At 39.2% G+C, this 17418-nt stretch overlaps 1 protein-coding gene across 1 annotated transcript; it reads right to left on the bottom strand.

The window, feature by feature from the left end:
* Nucleotides 1-15859: 15859 nt before the first annotated feature.
* Nucleotides 15860-16819, bottom strand: MC2R (melanocortin 2 receptor). Its single transcript, XM_058034430.1, has one exon. It carries the CDS (start codon nt 16817-16819, stop codon nt 15860-15862), a length of 960 nt encoding a protein of 319 aa, XP_057890413.1.
* Between the last annotated feature and the right edge of the window lie 599 nt (nt 16820-17418).

Genomic DNA, 17418 nt, shown 5'->3' with positions numbered 1-17418 from the left:
TACATTAGTTGAAGTATGGCAACACTTGATATTTCACTGATTTGTTGCTACAAAGCAGGGAGCTAGGAGACTTTTCTGGAGAAGTGGTTTATGCAATAAAGATCAATATTTCTTTAAAGACTGTAAACAGGGTGAAAACTTGAAACTTACTGTTTCTCTGATATAGTTTTGCTCCAGTGAACATCTAATACCTGTTAAATCACTCTCAAGAACATGTGACAGAGATAATTTCCTAAAAATGGCAGCTTTGAAAAGGAATGTGGCTGCAGTTGAATGTGCTTAGGCTTTGGACAGCTATAAGAATATCTGCTAGGCTAGATTAGAGCTGTGGACTTCTACTAGTGCATCCCAAGCCAATTTGCAGAAATACACTTTGTTCCAAGGTTGGTCATGTAGATTGCCTGAACTGTATTAGCATAAATTCCCCTAATGGTCACAGGAAAAGGATTGTACCATTTATTTCTGCTCTGTTCTGTAGGAGCATTTGACTGCCTTGCTCCAGAAACCACAGCATTTCCTTTTGACAAGTGGGGAAGTGCAGGTCCTTGATTGTTCCTAATGTCCCAGGTGAATGCAAAATACAGCACTGTGAGTGAAACCAGGAATGTACATCCTGCTTCTCCACTTTCACTTAATGAGCTTCTGTGCAAGTTCACCTCAGCTAAGTGGTGGCTCTGTAAAGCAGAAGTGAGCAAGCAAATTCCATACAAACAGAAAAACATTTTTGTTCTCATCTGTCTATTTAATTCACGAGAAAGCATCCATTTGTAACAATACATTTTTTTGCATAAAGGAAGAGTAAGCACAACATAGAAACCTCCAAAAGGTTTAACCTCTTCTTTTCCAATAAGAGGGTGAAGCAATCTTATTTCTAGCACTTTCTGTGTCTGTTTTAACATAATTTACTGCTGTATTTGGTGGCTAGTACAGTAGTATTCTATAGTAGTAGAGTATCTGCTAAAAATATATGTGAAAAATCCATAAATGACTTAGAATTTGAAGTTCCATGTGTAAAAGCAATGAGGAAGACATAATTTGAATGGGAAGTTAATGGCCTATTTTCCCACATTTTCTCTAACTTCAAAGTAGCTTAAGTATTTTGTGACACTAAGGATCTTACTGGTGCTATTTTATTTTCCCCTTTAAAGTTTACTGATAGTTTTTACAAAGCTTGGTTTTGGTTTTTTTTTTTTTTTTGTTTTTTTTTGTTTTTTTTTTTTTCTTATGTGATCATACTTTCTACAGCAGAAGCAAATATAATTTCTTCACAATGAGGTACAGGTTTTGGTTGGATCAATTTTCTCCACAGTGGCTTGTATGGTTCTGTATTTTGGATTGGTGACCAAAACAGTGTTGACAGAAAACTGATGTTTTCGTTATTGCTGCTCAGTGCTTACACAGTAGCAAGGTCCCTTTTGAGCTCCTTAGGCTGTGAGGAGGCTGAGAGTGCAAAAGAAGCTGTGAGGTGACACAGGTGGAACAGCTGACCCCACCTGGCCAAAGGGACATTGCATACCACACGGTGTCATGCTCGGCAATAAAAATATTCAAGGAAAGAAGGACAAAGGAGCAACATTCAGAGACATGCTGTTTGTCTTCAAAAGCCACTGATGTGATAGGGTCCTGCTTTCCTGGGGATGGGAAGGCTGAACACCTGCCTGCCCATGGAAAGTGGTAATTGAATTCTTTGTTTTGCTTTGCTTGTGTGCCCAATATTCACTTTATCAGTTAAACTCTCTGTATCTCAACGCACAAGCTGTCATACTTTTACCCTTCTATTCTCTGCCCCATGCCAGTGCAGGGGAGTGAGTGAGTTGTGTGGGGCTGAGCTGCCACCTGTGGTTCACCCACAACAACTGCCTGCTTAGAACAGAGCAGCACTGAACTCATGTATAACCAGCAGAGATGAAAGAGTGTTTCACTGAAACAAAAGCCTTGCCCTTCTTCTTAGAAACCTGTGGTGCATGAGCTACAGATGTCACTATCATCCTCTGTGGATTTTATTCCAAGCAAAACTCTGTGGAAGAATAATTTCCTAAGGCAAATTATGATGCTGCAGGTCTAAATATTGCAGGGTAATTAGAGGAGTTCTCTGCAAAACCCTGCCAAGTTCTCTAGCTCTTTTTGTCATTCTGAGAAGAGTTTCTGTTCCTCTCAAAGCCTTGGTTGTGCAGCTGGAGGTGAGGGATTATACAGGTGCAGAAATAAGTAGATAAAAAGCTGAATACAACTCCACTGAAACATGACTAAAACGGCGACAGAGGCATTTCACAGGTCGCAAGTGACCCGTGCTGTTTTGAAGACATGACACTGGAGTTCATTCTGACTTCACATTCTTGAAAAAGCTGAAAGAAAAGGAGGAAATTTCCTTCAAGCAGTTTTGATCTGCTTGAGCAGTTCAAGTGAACTGAAAGCTCTGTGATGAAAGGTGAAGTTAGTTGTCAAAGATGGTTCAAGAAGTTTAGGGACAGGTAGAGAAAGTAATGGGTTGAACAGGATGACAGAAGTCATGGAAGGATAGTGGGGCCACCACAAACGAGCTAGACCCCTTTTCTGTTTTCTCTCCTTTTCATTGCCCTGTTATGATGAGGTCAATGAAGATTATATACTTTCAGCTTCAGAATGATTCATATTTTAAAAATGAAGCTGTCTCTTTATTAAGATATCCATGTCTTACATATCATCTGATAGCATCCCAGCACATGCAGACCGACTGACATATTTTTCTACTTCTCTTTCACAACATGTACTGTCCTTGCCAAGTTCTTTATAGCATCTATTTAAAGAGGATTTTGTTGCTGAAGTGTTTTTATGAAACCTATTGGCAACTGAAGGGAACTAGTGGAATTTAAGGGTTATTAGCTCAATAGAAAAAGGTTTTACTCTTTCCTGGCTACTTTACTGTAACAGCATGGTAGCTCTTTAGTTGTTTTTTTTTCTGTACTATTTGAATATGCAATTCCCTGAATCATTCTCATTTATACCACTGCTAAGTGCAGAGCAATGGCTGTTTTTATCAACCTTCCTTTGTCAGCTTCAGGTTCCTTTTGTTGTTCATAGTTTCTCCTATATGGAGCGAATTGGAGTGTTTTCTAAGTTCTCTTGGTCTTGTTTGAGTCATTGAGACAAGAAGTGCCATTAATTTACCCACAGCTGCCATCAGGCTACTGGCAGCATGGCCCTGATTCTCTTGCCAGTCTGAATTTAAGAACACTGTGCTTATCTTCCACTTGTAAATGCCACAGTTTTGGATATTTTCTTGAAAAAATACCTTCCTTCCTTCCTTCCTTCCTTCCTTCTTTCCTTCCTTCCTTCCTTCCTTCCTTCCTTCCTTCCTTCCTTCCTTCCTTCCTTCCTTCCTTCCTTCCTTCCTTCCTTCCTTCCTTCCTTCCTTCCTTCCTTCCTTCCTTCCTTCCTTCCTTCCTTCCTTCCTTCCTTCCTTCCTTCCTTCCTTCCTTCCTTCCTTCCTTCCTTCCTTCCTTCCTTCCTTCCTTCCTTCCTTCCTTCCTTCCTTCCTTCCTTCCTTCCTTCCTTCCTTCCTTCCTTCCTTCCTTCCTTCCTTCCTTCCTTCCTTCCTTCCTTCCTTCCTTCCTTCCTTCCTTCCTTCCTTCCTTCCTTCCTTCCTTCCTTCCTTCCTTCCTTCCTTCCTTCCTTCCTTCCTTCCTTCCTTCCTTCCTTCCTTCCTTCCTTCCTTCCTTCCTTCCTTCCTTCCTTCCTTCCTTCCTTCCTTCCTTCCTTCCTTCCTTCCTTCCTTCCTTCCTTCCTTCCTTCCTTCCTTCCTTCCTTCCTTCCTTCCTTCCTTCCTTCCTTCCTTCCTTCCTTCCTTCCTTCCTTCCTTCCTTCCTTCCTTCCTTCCTTCCTTCCTTCCTTCCTCCCTCCCTCCCTCCCTCCCTCCCTCCCTCCCTCCCCATCATCCCTCTGTCCCTCTGAAGCTCACTGCGTGTATCTATTCCATTGCCTACAAACGCTCTGTGAATCCTCAATTACTCACTGTAATTATAATAATAAAAGAAGCCAAAACACGTTTTTCAGAAACACAGATATTTCTCACTGGCTGTGTAAGGGACTAATTATTAACTATTCACTCTGGCTTTCTGCAAATTTAGTAAATATTTTTTTTTTTGGCATCACTATTAAGTTTGTTTTTTCTTCTCTGTTTCAAAATCTCTAGTTATGCAACTACTAGAGATGAAGAGGACTGTGGTTACCAACCTTTGTCCCCAAGATATCTGCCTTCACATTATCAAAACGTCCTCGTTCCATTTATCATCTCAAGTAACATTTACAATTTTCTACTTTGTGAAAAAAAAAACCAAACTAAAAACCAAACAACTGATTTTGAAGTGTTTCTGTTTGAAATATTTTAGTTTTGTTGTCAGCTTTTGCAAATAGAATTAATAGAGGGTTTTTGAAAGAAAAGTAATTTTATTGGAGAAGAGTATTTTAGTTATCTGGGGAAAAGATAAATATATACACAAGAAAATTAATCTATGAAGAGCTTTTTGAGCAATTTTAATTTTTAATACACTATTTGTCAAAACAGCAGTTACAGTGGCTGGGAAGGAAATGAACATTATGAATATAGCTGCCATGGTGATAATGATGTTGAAAGCACTTAGATTCAATCTGACATGACTAGGTAGAGAAATAGCTTTTTACTTTAATCAACAGAAAAAGGAAGTGAAGAACTTATTGTTTTCTGGTAGCCTTTGATTTAAGTAAATGTAATAGGACTTTCAGTGAAAGATAAAGAAAAATACTTCATCTCTTACCAGTGTGACACATCTGTTAATAAATCAGCCTGGAATGCGTATTTTAGAAGGGAATATATTACCGTCCTTGATGGAGATTCCATTATTGTTCTTTGGTTAATTACTGTAATTGTTTGATTTTTCCTCTGTAAGAGACGCACATTTTTGATCAGCAGAGCTTTCAGGGCCAGCCAAAGTAATGACCTGTCTGCAAAATATGCTAGGGATTTCTTTCAGTAATAATTTCATTGGCTTTAAATCAAGTGCTGTCATGGCTGAGTGCATAAAATTATTCTGTGCTTACCTTGAACTGCAAAATTTTCAAGTTTTTAAAACCATTGAGTGCAGCAAGAGATTGGGAAACACCTGTCTGTAAAAGTGATGAAAAGAAGTAGCAAGCCCCTTGCATTCTGGCAAATAAAATTCTATTCTGAAATGAGGCATAACATATCAGACATGCTTTCATTATGCTTTCATTTTGAGAAATTTTGGACCATTCCTTGGACTGCAGTTCCATCTTTGGCACTAACATGAAAACTGCCTTCATTAAGGTCTTGAACCTCATAAGTACTGTAGATAGCAACACTATTTCTGTTTTTTTCCTGTTTCTGCAAGGATGTGAATGTTTTAATTCCCCTACAATCACTGTTCCTTCATGTGCATTTGTTAGTGGGAAATAGCCACAATCCATTGTACTTTGCTCAAATTGGCATCATTATTTGGGCTGCTTCTGTTTGTCCTGTCCAAAAATATATTTTTCTTACCTCTCAGCTTCTGTCTCTGAAGATTTTGTACTGCTTTATTGAGTGGCCAACTTTTCTTCTGAAGGGGGAAAATTGCTTGATAATGATGGAACACTATCTATCTATCTATCTGGCTATCATCTTCTATCTATCCTTTCCTTTATTTGTCTGACAAGTGGCACATGTTGGTGATCTATGTGCTGACAGCTCATCAAACACATCTGAACATCCTGATAAAATCTTTCAGGTGGCTATTTTTAACCTTCCTATTTTGTCCCCATGTACAAATAGCTCTGGAACTGCATCCCATGTCAGAGATATGCAGGGAGTGCTGGCAGCTCAGAATATGTGGTTCAAGAACTCAGTCAATCTAGTGGAGAAAAAATTGTGAGTAGTTAGTTAAATGTCAAAGAGTCACCTACTATTTCTTTTTAGTTGTTTTCAGGGTAGGTAGAGCTCACCCCCTGTAAATGAAGGCAAGAGGACTGGTGTCTGTAACAACCCCCCTTGAGAGACTCTGTTTAGATCAGACTCTGCACAGGCATGTGTTCCTCTGGCTCTTGCAATTTCCCCTACAGCAGCACAGACACTTGTGACCTTTCTAAGGGACCTAAAGCCATCCTGGTGTAATAGCTCATTTCTTTATTAGGAAACTTGTGCAACCAGCTGAAAACTATAGTTGGGAAAGACATTTTTCCTAGAACAAAAGGGTACTGTACAACAGGCATCTGTACACAGATCCAAAGGTCATGGGCTGAAAAACCAAGGAGAGATTTAAGCAAGCTGTGCATCAGCATGAAAGGCATGCAGTCCCCTGTCAGTTGTTTCTCTTGTCCTCATGGGTTGTCAATTTATGGTTTCCTTGTGTCCTAGAAAAGGATCTGGTTGCATTTCTTCTCCCTGTTGTTTGCAGCTGCCTGCTTAGCTTTAGGTGTGGGTACAATTGTGTTTCAAGTATATGTAATTGTGGTTTTGGTAACTTGTCAAATCATCTATAAAAGATGCCAAAGATAATACACAATTTTTTAAAGGCAGCTGAGGACAGACTGACTCTTGATTTAAACTTTGAGCATCTGCGCATACATTTGAAATGTAGGCAGCAAGAGGTGACCAGGGAATGGAGAGGAAGCAATGCAGGCTGGAGTGTGGGTACTGCCTTCCATATGTTATGGCTAATTTGCTCCCATGGAAGTGTATATTTGAACGTGTATTTCAAATATCTGCTATTTACTCTCACCATTACACTTTGCTAGAGCAGTTATCTCCTGAAGAGATGCTACTATTCCTTAAGGGAGATACTGTTTGGGCTGTTTAATTCCACACAGTAAATGCACTGCGCTTGTTGTGTATCTTGGGTAAAAAGAAGAGTCACGTCCCTGTGATATAAACAGGGCCCAACATCCCGCAGAAAACACACACAGTGATACCACTAAGTACTAAAACTAATGAATTCACTCTGTTTATTATAGACATGTTTTTTCTGCCTTTAACTTTCTTGCTCGATAAACCTTGTTTGGGTTTGACACAGTTGTTTTCTACCCTCCCTGGAATATCATCAGTCTGTTCCTTACCTTCGCTTTCTTTAACCTCCTCCTCAGAAACAGAAACGGGCTGCATTCTGGCCTCTGTTTCCAGATGCAGTCTTCCTTTGGCCAGCTAATAATAATTTTAATTTAAAGTTCTAATTCCTTTAAAGAACAATATTTCAGCTGCAGAGATCTCCTGATGTGTGTGGAGGTGTGTGTGTGTGCTGACAGCAAAGACTTCCTGGTTCTTGGGATCCTTTAGGTACAGTGGTCAGGATGGGATGAAATCTTGTTCAGCTTCTCCTGTAATGCAGCCCAGACACTACTATTAGTTTGGCCCACCTTGGCTTTTTTGGAGGAAATATGAGGGAGCTTTGTTGCAAGAACATTTCCTCCCCATAGTCACAACACATCCTTCCCACTTTCCAATGTCTTCATTACTTAATCAGAGGACTTTCACTCCATCTTATATTGTTGTGATAAATTTAAGTATTGTCATTCAAGAAAATACCCCAAGATAACTAGTCTAGGAGATAACTAGCCTAGAAGAGCAACTTTAAAATTTCCTCTTGCAACTAGGTCAAAAAAGGAGTGAGTAGGTCATGACAAAAGGTGTAGAAGATTTAGCAGCAAACAATAGGTCTTGAAAGTACACAGTATGATTTTTTTAAAAAGTGATTTTTAAAATTCAACAAAATATCTCTACTGTTGATGGATAAAAGGGATGCTAGTTAATGCAGGCAACAACAGAATGTCCTTCAAAAGGCAAACATTTCAAAAATTAGAGTGCATTTCAGGTTGTTCACAGATTGCTAGGTTTGAAGCAGGTATATTAGAATTAAATTCATTTTTAACCAATTATATACATTTTAAACTTAGTTCATAATAATCTGTCTCATTAGACCTTTCTCATTTCTTATTTCTTGGCTATTGTGCCAACTTCTTGCAACCCACAATATCCTGGGTGCAGTGGTGGTTGACATTTTTCTCTTGATAGCTGACACTATTTCTACTCTTAGCAGTACTAAAACGACTCGGTTGTTTTCTTTGCCTTTTTTTCTTCTTAATGCTACATCTGATGACAACTCCTTTGCTCTGTGTCACCCATCCTATAGGTTTGGCTGCCATGCTTTGCTGCAGAGGTCTGTGCCCTTAAAGAGTCTGGCTTCTCCTACCAATATTCCCTCTCAGAACCTGGAGGGACTGTCACCCAGTTCTGCAGATGCATCAGGTTTCTCTTTTATGGAAAAAGCCTCCTCTCCTCACTGCTATCCTAATTCATGAAGCTGGGGCCACAAAATCACAGACAATTTCACTCTGTTGTGGAGAAGCTGGTAACAGGTGAAGTGCACAAATCAGGCCAAGGATACCTTTCCAGGACTTACTCAGCAGACCTGAACAAATATGTTTTTTGGAAGAGATTCACTAATGGAAAAAAAGTGTGCCTCAGCTTGAAATCAGTGTAAGTAAAGCTAGTCTGAAGTAAAACCACTTTCATTTTCATATTGCTTCATCTGTGACCCAAAAACACTGATATGAAAGTATCATTAAGAGAACAGATGCATTTTTGAACTGCCAAATGCTATTTCTGCCTCTTATTTTAGGCATTTGTTTCAAAACATTGCCAGTTGGTACAGCATATTCCTTAGGGGGAAGACTTTTTCATTAATATGTCTAGAAGCACTGGAGGAGCAGACTTACTTAATTCAGAAGATCTTTTGCTTCCCCCTTATTTCCTAGCATGTTGTCTCAGGAGAATATTTTCCAAACCTTAAACTGAGAGTTTGTGCTTCTTCAAAGCTATCTGCAGGGAATATGAAATGATTTAGTAAGCTTATCACTCTTCTTTAGGGGAGAAATTCTTCATTACAGGCTTAGTGCAATACAAGGAGTCATCTGAGCTCGTGTGCATTTGCTTGCAAGGAAAACAGAAACAGATGAAGATCCTCCTGTTTCAGGCACCAAATTCCACCTAAGTCCTTCAGTTTATTTAGCCCTCCTTTTTCACAGTACTGCTTTTTATTCAAGCTTTCTGTTTCAAATATAAGAAGACAGACATTTGGATAGGTTACTGAATGTAAGTGTAGATATTACATTAGGTAACTTTAGTCATGTAAAAGCAAAAGTTTGCATTCATGCCTTAGTTGCTGGAAGGACAATCAGCTGAGGAAAGTGTACTGTAAGGTGCTTAGTTATAGAGTGGATGTAAAGCACACAATGCATGAGATATTTTTGAAACATCAACATCTGAAATTCAAATGACTGTGCAATATGTTTTAAATTTAAATTACCAGGTTATTTTTGAAATACCAGAAGCATCACGCCTAATCTGAATGTATTATGGCTGACCCCTAGACATGATACATTAACAGTGACCAGGATCATTACAGAGAATTTTATGATGATGATTTAAGGAAGAAATGGGACATTTTTGAAAGGAAATAAAAAATAAATTAATAATTAAGCTATAAAGCACAAACATCATCCCTGTTTACATTATGAATTCTTCAGGACTTGTTTTGAATTCTTTCCATGAGTTATGGTATCACTTTATTTGCATACACATATCCAAAGAAATAAGACTTCAAGGCGTCTTTGATCTCTAAATCAAATGGATGTATCAATTCTTGGTTGCTATTGCAAATCAGAAGCCATGTTCTGGACATCTCTGCTCTTTTCACTCATCTCAGCATTTCGTTTGTCTGACCATGAATGTTACTTCTTTCATTTCTACTTCTCTTAGCCCTACATGCTTCTTTCCAGCAATGCAAGATGAATAGGTCTTCCCCACTAGTTTGTTTCTCTCTTCTGCTTACTTCCATGCTGTGCTACTCAGTCTTAGAAATTACTCTTTTCTTCCCTGCCCTTGTCTCTCCTAACCTAATCTTGACCTTGCAGGCAAAGCTTCCAGCTTGGGAACCCAGGGATGCTTCCATGTGATGAGTCTTCTTGTGCCCCTGATACTCCTGAGTCACCCAGACAAAGCCTTCAGTAAAGACCCCTCTGTACAGAAAAAAACTGAACAATTGATTTTGCTCATTTAGCACCGTTATTTTAAAAAATTATTACTCTTCATCAACCCTTTTCCCTGGGCATACTCCCAGGCATTTAACTGTCCATAGTGCCAGCCCCTCTAATGGGAAACGCTGCCAGCCTCAGCCCCTTATTAACCAGCCAGCTCTTACTTGCAAGGCTGTGCTTCTTTCCACCTCCTGCTCACCCAGGAGTGAACAGCTGCCTTTTATACAAATCCCCCTTCTTTCAAAGGTTCTGCTGTGATCTGAGAGGAAGCAAAGTGCAGATGAGGGCTGAGGGCTCCATCAGTTCCTCGCAGCTTGCCCTCTGACATGGGCTGCTCCATACTGGGCTGGAGCTCTTTTTTCCCTCTCTTTTTATCTCATTGCACAGGCTGGCAGTTAAGACAGGTTTAGCTGTCACACGGGATGATATGATTACCCAAATTACTTGGCAGTGGTTTCATTTCTCAAGTAAATGAAAATGTAAGACTGTGGTCTGTGAGACTGAAATGGTGCATTAAGCAACTCTGTGGATCAGCAACTCTTTAAAATTCAAGCAAAAGCTCAAATGCATATTTAGAATGATGGATAATAATAATTACTTTTGAAAGTGAATAGCTGCAGGAGTCCCTGGACTGGGAAGTTAGTTCTGAATTGGAAGACGCCTACCCAAGATTTTCAATGCCACCAAACCCTGAGACCCAATTTAAATTGTCAGGGGCAATTAGCCAGAAAAACCTATGTGATGGGATTTTAAAGGGACTGAAGACATTTGTTGCTGATTTTAGAGACTGCATTATACCTCGTGGTATTATTCTGACTCTCAGACTTCCTGCAGGGCTGAATGCTCTCCTGATGTGATAGCATAGAGGCTCTTGAGAGGCTTTAGACATTGCGAAAGTGGTTTTTTATTGCCTGACTTTATAACCACCAGGTCAGAGTCAGGACACTGCAGGGGCCATGGGACTCTTTCGGGGTCCATCAGGGCAATCTGTATTTTTGTACGGGGGACCCTTCTGTACAGCTAACTACAGCTGAAATGTCAATGCAAATGTCCACCTGGGCCATGTGCTGCGTCTCCTCTATCCTTGGTTAGGTGGTCAGAGGGTGAGAAGCTGCCAATGGAGTAACTCCACCCACAAATGTACCATCTTTATCCAGATCGTACAAAGTTTAGGGGTAGCTGTTCAGGGACTGAAGTTGTAATAAATGCTAGTGTAAAAGTGCTGATGAAGCAATGGACTGTGGACTAACAAACCCATCTCATGGTCTTAATGTAAAAAACCCCACAATTTTCGAAAGCAATAAATAATTTTAGTTACTCAGTAAGAATTTGTACTCCAGAGCCGTTATGCAGAATTATTTGATAGTTAATGGTTACTCATTAGACTATGTGTGACAGTTCAATAGTCTGATTTTGTCTTATAGGTGTGAGGGGATTTGAGGACGTAAGAAAACTGCTTTCAGTGGACATGAAAAGCATTAGTTTAGTGGTCCCACTCAGTTCTCCAGAATTGTACTTTAAGTCATCCTCTTTGAATTGGAAGCTTACAACAGCATTGTGTCTTCTGAGAAATGACACTTCAAATAAAACTGTATTAAAGTGCTGTTGAATTCTAAGGACACAATGGATAGCTCTCTGCTGAAATTATCTTGAGAGAATTAATAAACCAGGCCCTACTTGTGCATAATTCCGTTTGAATAAATGTATCATTTGAAGAATGTAGTTTTGTTTGAATACCTGAAATTTTGTTTGGCTGATAGGAGTCCTGGGTACCTATTTTTCTGAAAGTCTTGTCCAGAACAACAATTCATAGAAACAAGATTTTTCTCACATAAATAAACTAACTCTAAACTATATTTTCTCATGGATAAAATGTGTTTGTCTTGCTAATTTGTAAACAAAATCAAACTGCAAGTTTGTCTCTCACTGGCGTACTGACTCTTTCAGTGGAATTAATTCCCCTGGGTGTCTCTATCAGATTTGTTCATTTTATTCCTGAACACAAAGTTCAGTTCAAAACAATAAAAGAGAGGAGGAGTTTTTCTTCTTTGGTTTTGCAGTAAGTGACTGGGAAATGTTTTGTTGCCACAGGCATGTAAAGTTCTGTGGACCCTTCCAAATGAAACATTGATTGTAGCATTGCCTGTGATCTTCAAAGAACTGGATGTTCCTTTCAGGCTTATTAGCTTCTGGTAGAATCCAAAATGAACTTTTTTTCTCCCAAAGTTAAGGTACAATTCTGCCTCCTAAACTTTTCAAGCTGGGTAGATGAAGGGAAGTTCCAAAATCTGAGAAAAGTCTTCACTTTTACATGTTAATATAAAAGCGAGAATTTAAAAATTCAGTGAGAATTTCAATAGTGTCTTCAGCACAATACAATGAAAGCTTCAAAAATTGTGGCCTAAAGAATCTGTTCAAAAAGCAACATAGGTAAGTATATGGAGACATTGGTATGTGGCAGAGAAACTTGCTGGGACAGTGGACAACTAAAATGCAAGTAAAAATTTACAGGCAATTAGGAGATAATGCATAGAGACTTACCCATCTGCTAACATGCTAGAAATCCAGGCAGACTGAAAAATTAAAATCTTTCTAGAAGCTTTTTTATTCAAACATATTTTGTGTTCTTCCTGACTCTTTCTTGCCAGGAAGGGAATATTTTCAAGAGAAAATCCATTTAATCATAACTAGTGCAAACTGAAAAAATGTTTACATGTGTATTTTGAATTTTATATTGACTCCTTACGTAACCCCCAGGCTCAGCTTGAGATCTAATATATTGTAGACACAGATTTCAGCTGTATTGCAAATGCACAGGATTGCTTATTGCAAATTTACACAGTGAATGTGGCAAATCTTGTTGTCTCTAACACAAAAATGGAAAAAAATAAGCAGTTTTTATGATTTGCAACCTGTCTACCCCACAGCCTTTCCCCACTCTTGCTGGTTGTCTGTGTATTAGACACAGAGTATAACAGTGAGAGCCATCAAGTGTCTACACCAGTTTAAAGAGATTACCATGAACTGTAAGTTTGGGTGTTGTTCAGGCATCATGACAGGAACAGACATACCAAAACATTCAGTTTTGGAATATTGATTTGAGTGCATTCACAGCTGAGTGCAGGTAGGCTACAGAGAACAGGCACGTCATTTCTGGGAAGACAAGGCAGGAGCCAGCTCCAGACAGTGCTTGGGTTCAATGTCAGTGACTGCAGAAATATTTTTAAGTCAAAGAAAGCAGTGTGGGATAAAACCTACCAAAATCTTACTGCCTAGGTGTTGACTTCTTGTTTTAACAAGCTAGATGGAAAAAAATTCTCACTGGTCCGTAACCTGCATAACCACACCTGCTCTGTGTGTTGCAGATAAATGGTGCCTGGATGCTTGGGGATGGTGCTGGGAAAGGCAGTGGGATAGTTTGGGAAGAGTGGGCAGATGGGTTACTGGAGAACAGCTTGTCCTGCCCTTGAAGGAGGGCTCAGAGGAACACAATCAAAGGTGTGCCCATGGGATGGATTTTGTTTGGTGAGGTAGAAGCCCAGGTCCTCATTGCAAAGCAAAGCAAAGCAAACAAAATGGTGGGAGCTGCTCTCTGTCTCCTGGGATCTGTGAGTGACCACGGCCTCTTTCCCCTGGGCCTGGGGATGCTGCAAAGGGAGGTTGGCACCAGCCAGTCCCTGAAACATTTTTTAGGTGAGGGCACTCCAATGAGGGCCAAAGGCAGCCAGTTAACCAAACCTGTCAGGACTACCCTGAGCTGCCACGGGCTGGTGTGGTAGAAAAATGCAGTAGCTGGTGGCACCGCCTGAGGTCTGCTGTAGCCATGACCTTGTCCATCCCCTGCTTTCACAGGGGTACCTTTCCAAGCCCTAACTGCCAGCATCTCCAGGAGAGGAGTCCTTATCAAAGGACTTTTTATAGAATTTCAATAATACTTTTTACTGCTGAATTTTAGATTTTGACATGAGTGTCTCTGGAGCATTCCTCATTATGGGGCTAAATGTTTGGTGTTTTCTTTAATGATTAGGTGTTTCTCCATGTTTAGGTGTTATGAGGTACAAATAATTTTATTATAAGAATAATTTACATTTGGACAGCTCATTGTGAATGTGAAGTCTTTGCATGTGTACCCTTAGTCTTCCTTACAGGATGCATTCACTTCTAACATGGTGGAAGCTACTTATCTCTTTTAACTAAGTCTGCTTTAGGGAAGCAGGTGGAAAATAGCATTTTGAGGGAAGGAACTTTTGGCTGATAATTCATGCATTGCAGAGTTAATATGAGCTCTGTGTTAATCACAATTTTCTTTCCAACATTTTTTATAATTTTAAAATTCATCATTTGTGAGCACAGGGCACTGCAGTACTGTAGATGTTTTGTTTTACCTTTTCTTTAACATTGTGTGTTTCTTTTCTTTTTCCCCCCAATTCTAACAGTCATTTCTTCTTGTGCAGCTTTACATTTATTCTGCCATTTGATGGAAATGAAGCAATTCTTATTAAAATAAAATATGTGATTCTATCTGAACTCCCTTCTAAACTTGCATTTTATAGAAGAACCTTTTTATTTTACAATAAATGCATAGGTTTGAAAAATTTTCATTTTAGTACCTCTTTTCCAATTGATTTTTGCAGAGGCTTCCAGGTTTATTGTCCTTCATTCAACCCAAGATAACATGAATTTGTATGGTTTGTCCATGTTCCAAACTCTTGAAATTCTCTTACTACTTCTCTCTGGCACAGCTGAATGACTTCCTTGAATTACTGTGAGTTTAATTCTTCACTATATACTCTGGACTGCTTCAGAATGTTTTACAACTGAAAGCCATTCTGCCCTTAAATTTTGTGAGCTCTGTATTATTTTGGCAGGAACAATTCAAAATTTTCTCACCAGGGTTTCTAAATTACAGTCTGCTTTGTAGCATCCTTCCAGACTGGAGAGTTGTTTCCTTACCTGGGTGGCTGACTTCCTCAGAACTGTTTGAGTTTTATCTCTGGTATTATGTTTTTTTGAATTCTTTGTGGCAGCATGCCATGGTTGAATCAAAGTGCTTTTCCTATCTGTGGAGGTTATTATTTTATTGAAGAGAACTGGCACTGACAAGTTCAGCAATCCCCTTTGCTAGTTCTGACCTGCCTTAGGGGTTTTAAAATTCAAAACCCATCTTTGCTGGCATGACAACTTTATGTTGGAAAAAAAACTTCAGTGACTACAAATATCTTTTTAATCAAAATATCCTATTCTTTTTTACTTACACACCAAAAGTTGCTTTTGAAACTCAGAGATCACTAATTGCATGATTTTAAGGAGATTAGATGTTAAAGAAGAGTCTTGAGTTCCCTTTTACAGCAAAATTACGTGTCCATGTTTTCTACTTAACCATATACTTTTATGCAAATGCATGGTTTAGAAACAAATGTTCACTTCATTGCAATTTAACCAACAGAATTTTAAAGTAGTATATGCATTGAATTGAAATTTATACAAAATGAATTTGCTCATGTCTCAGGTAATGCAACATGATGTGGATTTTAGTTTGGATTTTTCTGAACTGACAAAAGGTAATTAAGACATTTGTTTAGATTTTTTTCCTTGAATGAAAATTATCAGCAGAATTAGCTTAGTGTGGAGGTCTGGTTGACAAAGATTTGTGTGCTTACTTATTTTTTACTTGTTATTTGTTAACTGAAAAATCTCTGGCAGTATGCTACAAGCATAGCATTACTTTGGGTGTAATTGTTGGTATTTTTAACTCTTCACACTGATGTTGCACAGCACCCCATAAATGCTTCTAGAATTTTCATTTTTGATGAAGTGTTCACCAGTTGCAGCTTGACCTGGGACAGTAGAACATCTTCTTAAATGTACTCCGCAACTCTGGGCTTCGGAATGCAAAAATCATAGGGTTGATGATGGCATTGCACATGATGAGTGTCCCATTCACATGGAAAATGGACATGTAGCAGGCACAGTAAGGGTTGTGTGGGCAAAACCTTGCTAAGAGGATGTGAAGAACAAAGGGGGCCCAACAGCAAAGGAAAACTCCAAGGAAAATAGTCAGCGTGATGGCGCCTTTCATGTTAGTTCTGTGATGGACGGTGCTGCTGGGCAGTGAGGCGATCTTTTTGGCGTGAGATCGAGCCAGGAGGAACATGTGGATGTAGAGGCAGAGTATGAAAAACATCATCAAAGGGAAGAGGATGGTGAAGGGAATGACTGTCGCTGCTTCATAGGAGAAGAGCGCGATGGCAACGCTGCTGCCGGCACAGAACGCCCAGATGATGGCCAGGATAACCAAGGCCCTCCTCAGGGTCATGATATTGTGGTACCGCAGAGCGTAGAAGATAGTGATGTACCTGTCTGCTGCTATGGCCAGCAGGCTGAAAATAGACCCCAGCAGAGACAGAATGAACATGGAGTCCATGGCATCATCCAGTTTTTTCTCGAAGTCTCCGTGACGTGTCAGGTATCCCATTTTGCACAAGATGATAAAGATGTTCTCCAGAGTTTTGTACAAGCTACCTAACATGTCTGAAATGGCTAAACTGCAAATGAAGAAGTACATGGGCAAGTGTAAATTCTTATTTCTCACAACAGCAATGAGGATAAGTAGATTTTCCAGTATCCCAGCGGCAGCAACAGTGAAAAAGACTTCCTCTGGCACCACAACCTGGGTGCAGTCAGTGATATTTAATGAAAAATTGCTTATGTTTTCAAGGGATGGAATGCTTGTCTGCCCTGGGTGTTTGATTAAGTTGTAAGGTCTCTCAGTGCTCATTCTTCTGGTCATGGAAAGAGTCTAGGTTGCTTCTTTTTCAGGTTTGGCTTTATTGTGAGGCTGACCTGTCAATCAGACCATTCTTCTTTTGATCAAGGCTTTGTCCTTCATCTGGAGCAATTTTAAGACTTAACTGAAATGTCTGGAATTTCTCCTACAATAAGACATGTAGAAACATAAATATCAGGAAGAAATTGACCACACATATGAGGCAAAAATAGATATTTGAAATATCATGAATTGCAGTTTAAAGCACATCTATAATCACCATAGAGAAAAAAAAAATTGATTAAATAGGAGCTGTTCAAGGCTTCATTAAACCTTAAAGAGAATCAAAGTGTAAATTCTCTTTTAGCTTCAAAGTGAAAAAATGTGTGTAATTTTACACAAATTTTAAAAAATGTGTGTAATTTTCTTTACTAATGTGCATCCCTCATTTACTGAAACTAATCTTACAGACTTGAAGAGTTTGGCAATCTTTACTGGCCCAGCTGTTTGCTTTGAGAAAGCCTGGCAGTTCTCACAAGATTTTCAGCATTATTAGACACAAATAAAACTAATGCCAAGATAACTCTTGTCATACAATAACATTACATTAT

The sequence above is a fragment of the Melospiza georgiana genome, chromosome 1 (genome assembly GCF_028018845.1).
Source record: "Melospiza georgiana isolate bMelGeo1 chromosome 1, bMelGeo1.pri, whole genome shotgun sequence".
NCBI lineage: Eukaryota > Metazoa > Chordata > Aves > Passeriformes > Passerellidae > Melospiza > Melospiza georgiana.
This window is presented reverse-complemented; position numbering and strand designations above follow the sequence as displayed.

Excerpts from the sequence above, each read along its gene's own strand:
- MC2R (XM_058034430.1), bottom strand. The coding sequence starts at position 16,819 with ATGAGCACTGAGAGACCTTACAACTTAATCAAACACCCAGGGCAGACA.